The 9,768-nt window shown below is 38.0% G+C and overlaps 1 protein-coding gene across 1 annotated transcript in view; it reads right to left on the reverse strand.

Annotated features, from left to right (window-relative positions):
• Positions 1-1,138: 1,138 nt before the first annotated feature.
• Positions 1,139-9,768, reverse strand: part of LOC133611216 (uncharacterized) — a 12,863-nt gene continuing 4,233 nt past the window's right edge. The window contains exon 3 of the mRNA XM_072913743.1: positions 1,139-3,871. Within this exon, the coding sequence (XP_072769844.1) occupies positions 2,445-3,871 (1,427 nt within the window). The 3' untranslated portion in view covers positions 1,139-2,444. The remainder of the gene's footprint in view (positions 3,872-9,768) is intronic.

A 9,768-nucleotide genomic window follows, 5' to 3' on the forward strand; every position in this document is an offset into this window, starting at 1 on the left:
TTGTTGATGTTATTGACTTGTGTTGAGTGCTAATCGGCATACTTGCCTACCTTGAGACCTCCGATTTCGGGAGGTGGGGGGCGGGGGGCGTGGTTAAGAGGGGAGGAGTATATTTACAGCTAGGATTCACCAAGTCAAGTATTTTATATATATATATATATATATATATATATATATATATATATATATATATATAAGAAATACTAAGTCAATTATTTCATATATATATATATATATATATATATATATATATATATACATATATATATATATATATATATAAATACTTGAATTTCAGTGTTCATTTATTTACACATATGCACACACATAACACTCATCTACTCATTGTTGAGTTAAGAGTTGAATTGTCCATCCTTGTTCTATTTGTCACTATTTTTCTAACCATGCTGAACACTGATGATGCATTCTTTGTGGCACGCAAAAAGTGCTTTCATCAAATGCACTAGATGGTAGTATTGTCCTGTTTAAGAGTGTCACAACATTGCTGTTTACGGCAGACGAACTGCTTTATGGTAGACGAAATGCTGTTGTTGAGTGTTGTTGCCGCGCTGGGAGGACGTTAATGAAACTGCCTAACAATAAACCCACATAAGAAACCAAGAACTCGCCCTCGATCATTCTACAGTTATAATGTGATTGGGCAGCTATGCTTGTTTATATTGTGCCTGAATTTTGGGAGCTTTTCGGGAGAAAATTTGTCCCGGGAGGTTTTCGGGAGAGGCGCTGAATTTCGTTAGTAACTAACGGAAAATCCGGGAGGGTTGGCAAGTATGCTAATCGGACATATTTGGTCACTGCAAGCTAATCGATGCTAACATGCTATTTAGGCTAGCTATATGTACATATTGCATCATTATGCCTCATTTGTAGCTATATTTGAGGTCATTTAGTTTCCTTTAAGTCCTCTTAATTCAATTTATATCTCATGACACACTATCTGTATGTAATATGGCTTTTAATTTTTTGCGGCTCCAGACAGATTTGTTTTTGTATTTTTGGTCCAATATGGCTCTCTCAACATTTTGGGTTGCCGACCCCTGAGCTATACAAAGAAGGTACTGACAGGACCAATATAAACTAATGCAAAACACAAGTTCTATTCTATTGTTACATGAGTTGAGCATCATTTATTTTACTGGAATAAGAAAACTTTATAGTACTAAATATAAGGTAAACAATTGGTTTTACTGAACACAGTAAACACAATAAAAATAAGAGTCTGTCACAAAAAAAAAAATGACAATGTGCAACTTTAGACAAGCAGGCTCCAGACAAGGTCAGTTACACATTCCAGAAGATTATAATACACACACTGATCATGTCTAACAGTCGTTTATCTACACAGTTCACAATTATTACTGAATATAAGATTAAAACATAGTAATCATATTGTTGGAATAATTGTTTGTAAGTTATCACAAAAGAAACGTTGTATTATGAATGCTGTCTTTCGAGGCCTAACAAGAGGAAGAAGGCTCGTGAAACGCCACTGTGATTTCAACACGGAGAGATGGCAGGATCTGCTCAACTTCCAGAGGAACTCTCTTTGAAGTGTTAAACGAACTCTCTTTGAAATATTTCACAAACTCTCTTCCAACTATTTGGTAACCGAGGTCAACGCTATTTACGACCCGCTGCCCTCTTGAAGTCACTGTGGTCAGGAGACGGGAGGGGTTATCCATTGTCCTCCAACACCCACCCCAGCTGGATCCAGGAAGAGCCCAAGCCTGAGAAATCCTCTTCTTGGGTCTTCAAAGCGACCGAAAACAATGACTGTTTTACAGACTTCCCATTCCTGCTGTGACATGTGTTGGTGCGTGAACATTGAACATCTGAATAAAGGAGGTGACGAAAACTTTCTTCGTCAGAGCGTGGTGCAGGACTGTACAGAGAGTGCAGTGGCCATGTCTCTCCTCAATATTGAGTCCAAATTGAATTCTGTCTCTGTTTGATTCCTTGCCTTTTATCTTGTTTAATAGATATCACAGTGTTTGAACGTGACACATATATCTGAGAATACTGAGAAGAAGTATCAACAGGGCATCCAATAATAATACAGATACATGATCATGATTATTATTGTACATAACACTTTTTTTTTTTTTTACCAAATGTCAGTGTAACGCTTAAAGGTCAGGGTGTGATGTGTTCCAGTGAAAGTATTTGACATTTTTTATGTAAACATGTTCTTATACCACATATAATTTTAAGTGAAATGAGTAAAATTATTATTTTACGCGTAGCTGTGAAGCATTCTTAAAAACACTGTAGACAGCGTTACAAAACCATTTTATGATTAATTTTTTAAAACCAGTATCTAAAATAAACTAAGATAATAGTGTTTTGTAATACATACCATAAGGTGGGCTTGCTGGGTCCCAACTGCAAAAGTCAATTCAAATAAGACTTCCAAAATGGAAAAGTTATTCTCCTGTGTGTATCTGCATGTGTCTTTGCATATTAATTTTGAGAGAGAATCTTTTACCGCAAACTGAACAGCTGAAAGGTTTTTCTCCGGTGTGCGTTCTAATGTGTCTTTGCATATTACGTTTGTCGGAGGATCTTTTACCGCAAACTGAACAACTGAAAGGTTTTTCACCAGAGTGCGTTCTAACATGTCGTTGCATATTACATTTTTCAGAGAATGTTTTACCACAAACTGGACAACTGTGGTGGTTTTCCCCTGAGTGCGTTCTCATGTGTCTCTGCATATTACGTTTGTTAGAGAACCTTTTGCCACACAATAAACAACTGAAAGGCTTTTCTCCTTTGTGTGTTAGCATATGTGACAGCATCGTTTCCCTTTGAGAAAACTTTTTGTCGCAGTTTGAGCAATGAAAAGGTTTTTCTCCTGTGTGTCTGCGCATGTGTTGAGTCAAATCAGAGTTTCTGATAAAGCTTTTAGCGCAAACTGAACAACTAAAGGGTTTTTCTCCTGTGTGTGTTCTTAAGTGGGTTTGCATATGGCTTTTGTCGTAGAATCTTTTACCACAAACTGGACAACTGAAAGGTTTTTCTCCTGTGTGCTTTCTTGTGTGTGTTTGCATAAGACTTTTGTTGAAGAATCTTTTACCACACACTGAACAACTAAACGGTTTGTCCCCCGTGTGTGTCCGCATGTGTGTTTGCATATTGCTTTTGTTAGAGAATTTTTGACTGCACACTGAACAACTGAAAGGTTTTTCTCCCGTGTGCGTCCTCATGTGTATTTGAATGTTACTTTTATCAGAGAATCCTTTACCGCACACTGAACAACTGAAAGGTTTTTCTCCTGTGTGCGTTCGCATGTGTGTTTGCAAGTTACTTTTGACGGAGAATCTTTTACCGCAAATTGAACAACAGAAAGGTTTTTCTCCCGTGTGCGTTCTCATGTGTATTTGCATGTTACGTTTGTTAGAAAATATTTTATCGCATATTGAACAACTGAAATGTTTTTCTCCTGTGTGCGTCTTTGTTTGTGAGTCCATATTTACATTATTGTCTGACGGCGTGTCGTCACTATCTGACAGTGGCGCTAAAAGGTTGTCTACTTGTGATCCTCCACAGTGGTCTCCTTTAGCTTCTGTTGTCAAGTGTTGAGTTAAACTGCTGCTTGGAAGTTCCTCCTCTCGCTTCTCCTCACCTGGACTGTGATGAAGCTGTGAGGACTCAGGTGGTTTGTCTTCATGGTCTTCAGTCTTCACAGAGACAACAGTCAGTGGAAACCTGGTGAGGTCAGCCTCCTCCTGCCCGAGAAGACACTCTTCCTCCTGTGTGATCCAGAGTTCCTCCTCCTCCTCCTTTTTAATGTAGGGGGGCTTATCCTCCTGCAACTGAGGTTCTTCTTGATGACCAATCAGCTGCTGGATGTCTGCAGGACAAACAATTATTGTGAAATATAAGTTTGTATTAATAGGATAGAACACTTTATTGTCATCAAACATGAGAGCTTGACGAAAATACAGGTTGCTACGCTGTTAGGTGAAGTGAAAATACAAGACAATAAATACCGTGTTAAAAATACATACATAAGTAGTAGTAAGTAAAGCAGTGCAACAGTGGGCAAACAGTGTAAGCGATGGGGACATAATTTATGTCCTAATGGCCCAAGAGTAAAAACTGTTTTATTCTGCTCGTGCGACCAAAATCTTATCCCTTATAGCAGCAGGTTGAAGAAATGGGAGCCGTCTGTCAGGATTTTATTTTCTCTGCCGAGGGAGCGAGAGCGAGCACTGTCCTTCAGTGATTGCAGAGGACAGCCGATAATCTTCTCCGCTGTCCTGGTCACCCTCTATAGGGCCTTGCTGTCTGCAGTAGAGGGTCAGCAAACCACACAGTACCGTATTTTTCGGAGTATAAGTCGCTCCGGCCGAAAATGCACAATAAAGAAGGAAAAAAAACATATATAAGTCACATTTTTGGGGGAAATGTATTTGATAAAAGCCAACACCAAGAATAGACATTTGAAAGGCAATTTAAAATAAAGAAAGAAAAGCGAACAACAGGCTGAATAAGTGTACGTTATATGAGGCATAAATAACCAACTGGTATGTTAACGTAACATATTATGGTAAGAGTTATTCATATAACTAAAACATATAGAACATGCTATACTTTTACCAAACAATCTGTCACTCCTAATCGCTAAATCCCATGAAATCTCAGCTACAATCGGGCGGAAGGCGGTGTACACCCTGGACAAGTCGCCACCTCATCACAGGGCCAACACTGATAGACAGACAACATTCACACACACACACACACACACACACATATATATATATATATATATATATATATATATATATATATATATATATATATATATATATATATATATATATATATATATATGTGTATGTGTGGGAAAAAATCACAAGACTACTTCATCTCTACAGGCCTGTTTCATGGGGGGTTCCCTCAATCATCAGGAGATTTTCATCTCTGATGATTGAGGGAACCCCTCATGAAACAGGCCTGTAGAGATGAAGTAGTCTTGTGATTTTTTTCCCACACATACATATATTGCGCTCTACCACGGTATCGAGCACCATTTTTTGGATAATCTTATTAAGACATATATATATATATATATATATATATATATATATATATATATATATATATATATATATATATACATACATACATACATACATACACATATATATATATGTGTATGTATATATATATATATATATATATATATATATATATATATATATATATATATATATATATATATATATATATATATATACATACATACATACATACATACATACATACACATATATATATATGTGTATGTATATATATATATATATATATATATATATATATATATATATATATATGTGTGGGAAAAAATCACAAGACTACTTCATCTCTGCAGGCCGGTTTCATGAGGGGTTCCCTCAATCATCAGGAGATTTTCACGGCGTGGCGCAGTGGAAGAATGGCCGTGCGCGACCCGAGGGTCCCTGGTTCAATCCCCACCTAGTACCAACCTCGTCATGTCCGTTGTGTCCTGAGCAAGACACTTCACCCTTGCTCCTGATGGCTGCTGGTTAGCGCCTTGCATGGCAGCTCCCTCCATCAGTGTGTGAATGTGTGTGTGAATGGGTAAATGTGGAAGTAGTGTCAAAGCGCTTTGAGTACCTTGAAGGTAGAAAAGCGCTATACAAGTACAACCCATTTATCATTTATTTATCTCTGATGATTGAGGGAACCCCTCATGAAACAGGCCTGTAGAGATGAAGTAGTCTTGTGATTTTTTTCCCACACATACATATATTGCGCTCTACCACGGTATCGAGCACCATTTTTTGGATAATCTTATCAAGACATATATATATATATATATATATATATACATACATACATACATACATACATACATACACACACATATATATATATGTGTATGTATGTATATATATATATATATATATATATATATATATATATATATATATATATATATATATATATAAAAATATAAATATATATATATATATATATATATAAATATATATATATATATATGTATATATACCGTATTTTTCGGAGTATAAGCCGCACCTGCTGAAAATGCATAATAAAGAAAGAAAAAAACATATATAAGTCGCACTGGAGTATAAGTCGCATTTTTGGGGGGAAATTTATTTGATAAAACCCAACACCAAGAATAGACATTTGAAAGGCAATTTAAAATAAATAAAGAAAAGCGAACAACAGGCTGAATAAGTGTACGTTATATGAGGCATAAATAACCAACTGGTATGTTAACGTAACATATTATGGTAAGAGTCATTCAAATAACTATAACATATAGAACATGCTATACGTTTACCTAACAATCTGTCACTCCTAGTCGCTAAATCCCATGAAATCTTATACGTCTAGTCTCTTACGTGAATGAGATAAATAATATTATTTGATATTTTACGCTAATGTGTTAATCATTTCACACATAAGTCGCTCCTGAGTATAAGTCGCACCCCCGGCCAAACTATGAAAAAAACTGCGACTTATAGTCCGAAAAATATGGTACATCACTTCACTACAAGAACATCCAGAAGCTGCAGTACTTACAAAATAGTGCTGCTCGAATCCTAATGAGAGTGCGGAAATACGACCACGTCGCACCAGTTCTCAAATCCCTTCACTGGCTTCCTGTTCCACTCAGGATTTAATAAAAAGTCTCCCTACTAACAAAGAACTGTTCACCCCCCAAATCCTCCACACGACACCTCCGCTCCGGACAGGCTAACCTCCTCCAACCTCCGAGGACAAAGCTACGAACAATGGGAGACCAGGCTTTCTGCTCCGCCGCGCCTAGTCTGTGGAACGCTCTCCCTGACCACCTGAGGGCACCACAGACTGTGGATCCTTTTAAAAAAAGCTTAAAAACCATTATTTAAAAAAAAGCCTTTTTTTTTTAGATATATGCGTGCTAGTTCTAGCTCACTGGTTCTTAACCTGGGTTCGATCGAACCCTAGAGGTTCGGTGAGTCGGCCTCAGGGGTTCGGCGGAGCCTCCGCCACGGAGGTAAAGAGACATCCGACTTATCGTGTAAATAAAAACTTCTCCCTATCAGCGTATTATGGATACCCCCAAACAATGTTCGCTCTAATTTTCCATCTGATTTGCAGGTTTTTTGATTGATTGATTGAAATTTTTACTAGCAGATTGCAATGGAAGAGAATACACAGTACAGTTTACACAGTACAGTACATATTCCGTACAATTGACCACTAAATGGTCACACCCCAATACGTTTTTCAACTTGTTTAAAGGGGAACATTATCACCAGACCTATGTAAGCGTCAATATATACCTTGATGTTGCAGAAAAAAGACCATATATTTTTTTACCCGATGTCCGAACTCTAAATGGGTGAATTTTGGCGAATTAAACGCTTTTCTAATATTCGCCCTCGGAGCGATGACGTCACAATGTGACGTCACATCGGGAAGCAATCCGCCATTTTCTCAAACACCGAGTCAAATCAGCTCTGTTATTTTCCGTTTTTTCGACTGTTTTCCATACCTTGGAGACATCATGCCTCGTCGGTGTGTTGTCGGAGGGTGTAACAACACGAACAGGGACGGATTCAAGTTGCACCAGTGGCCCAAAGATGCCAAAGTGGCAAGAAATTGGACGTTTGTTCCGCACACTTAACCGACGAAAGCTATGCTACGACAGAGATGGCAAGAATGTGTGGATATCCTGCGACACTCAAAGCAGATGCATTTCCAATGATAAAGTCAAAGAAATCTGCCGCCAGACCCCCAGAAAAAGAGAGCGGATGAGGGTATGTCTACAGAATATATTAATTGATGAAAACTGGGCTGTCTGCACTCTCAAAGTGCATGTTGTTGCCAAATGTATTTCATATGCTGTAAACCTAGTTCATAGTTGTTAGTTTCCTTTAATGCCAAACAAACACATACCAATCGTTGGTTAGAAGGCGATCGCCGAAAATCGTCCTCGCTTTCTCCCGTGTCGCTGGCTGTCGTGTCGTTTTCGTCGGTTTCGCTTGCATACGGTTCAAACCGATATGGCTCAATAGCTTCAGTTTCTTCTTCAATTTCGTTTTCGCTACCTGCCTCCACACTACAACCATCCGTTTCAATACATGCGTAATCTGTTGAATCGCTTAAGCCGCTGAAATCCGAGGCTAATGTCGCTATAAACTTGCTGTTTTATCCGCCATGTTTGTTTGTATCGACATCACTATGTGACGTCACAGGAAAATGGACGGGTGTTTATAACGATGGTTAAAATCAGGCACTTTGAAGCTTTTTTTTAGGGATATTGCGTGATGGGTAAAATTGTGAAAAAAACTTCGAAAAATAAAATAAGCCACTGGGAACTGATTTTTAATGGTTTTAACCCTTCTGAAATTGTGACAATGTTCCCCTTTAATTTAATTTATGGTAATGTGTGTAATTTGTTGTGAGTTCATGCACTGTGTTGGTTTTGTTCTTTGAACAAGGTGATGTTCATGCACGCTTCATTTTGTGCACCAGTAAAAAAAACATACGACTTTTTCTTGAATTTGAAAAAAAAAAAAATATATATATTTTTTTCACTAAAGAAGAGTTCGGTGAATGCGCATATGAAACTGGTGGGGTTCGGTACCTCCAACAAGGTTAAGAACCACTGTTCTAGCTATTAGGCTGTTCTAGATTTTTTTTAATGCACTGTAGCACTTTGATCTTGTTTGCTCAATGTAAAGTGCCTTTACAAATACAATCTATTATTATTATTATCAGCACTGGCTCTCGAGTGGCCCTGATAAAAAAATATCTGAAGTTCCTCCTCAAGATCAGCAGGTACCAGAAGGTAAGAAAAGTTGCTTACGCATAATATTGCGAAACGAAACGCCATATAATATGTCTTACCTAATACACACACCATAATAATACTCGCATGTTCAAGCACAGTACAATTCATCAAGCGGTGCGGTTTCACAGCTCACCAAAGTAGTACCAAAACATTTTGATACATTTTTAAGTGCTGTGTGTAATGTATCTATTTTCAATGGAACACACAAAATGTTGGTGTTGTTTACTTGAGTCATATTGCAGTCTACACACTACTTTTAGTTTATCTGGGGCACCCTTTCACTTACCACCATCCTTAAATGGATATTCACTACTGTTGTAATCGTAATATGGTATTGTGAATAAACTTGAAACTTAACTACACGTATCTCTTATGTGTGACTGCCATCCTATTGCAGTCTGTTCGTGTCTCTTGTGTGTGAATACCATCTACAGGTCACACTTATCATTTCACCATGCACCAAATAAAATAGATTCGAGGTTGGTAAGCACAAGCAAAATGATTCCGTACATTAGGCGCACCGGGTTATAAGACGCAATGTCGATTATTTATTATTATTTAAGCCTAAACCCCCGTTTCAGCCACACTAAACCGGCGTTTAAGGCCCCCCTACTCTGACAATTTTTTACACGGGTAAGTGCGCCGTCTATTTCTTGAATCTCCGGCTCTTAGCTTTGAATGGACTCATTGATCGTTTACAAACTGAGTTCGGAGAGGAAGTGACGCCAGAAAGACAGCGGCCCACACAGGAAGTAACGTCAGAAAGAACACGCCACAGCCAGCTTCATACCAAGCGGTTTTGTAACTCGGAGCTAACCGCCAGAAACGCGCGATTGCAGCTATTTAAGATACAACACTTATCAGACGGCAAGAGAACTTTCGAATGTCCATGTCAGCCGTGATTCTACTTA

This window comes from Nerophis lumbriciformis, linkage group LG08 (assembly GCF_033978685.3).
Source record: "Nerophis lumbriciformis linkage group LG08, RoL_Nlum_v2.1, whole genome shotgun sequence".
NCBI classification, from domain to species: domain Eukaryota; kingdom Metazoa; phylum Chordata; class Actinopteri; order Syngnathiformes; family Syngnathidae; genus Nerophis; species Nerophis lumbriciformis.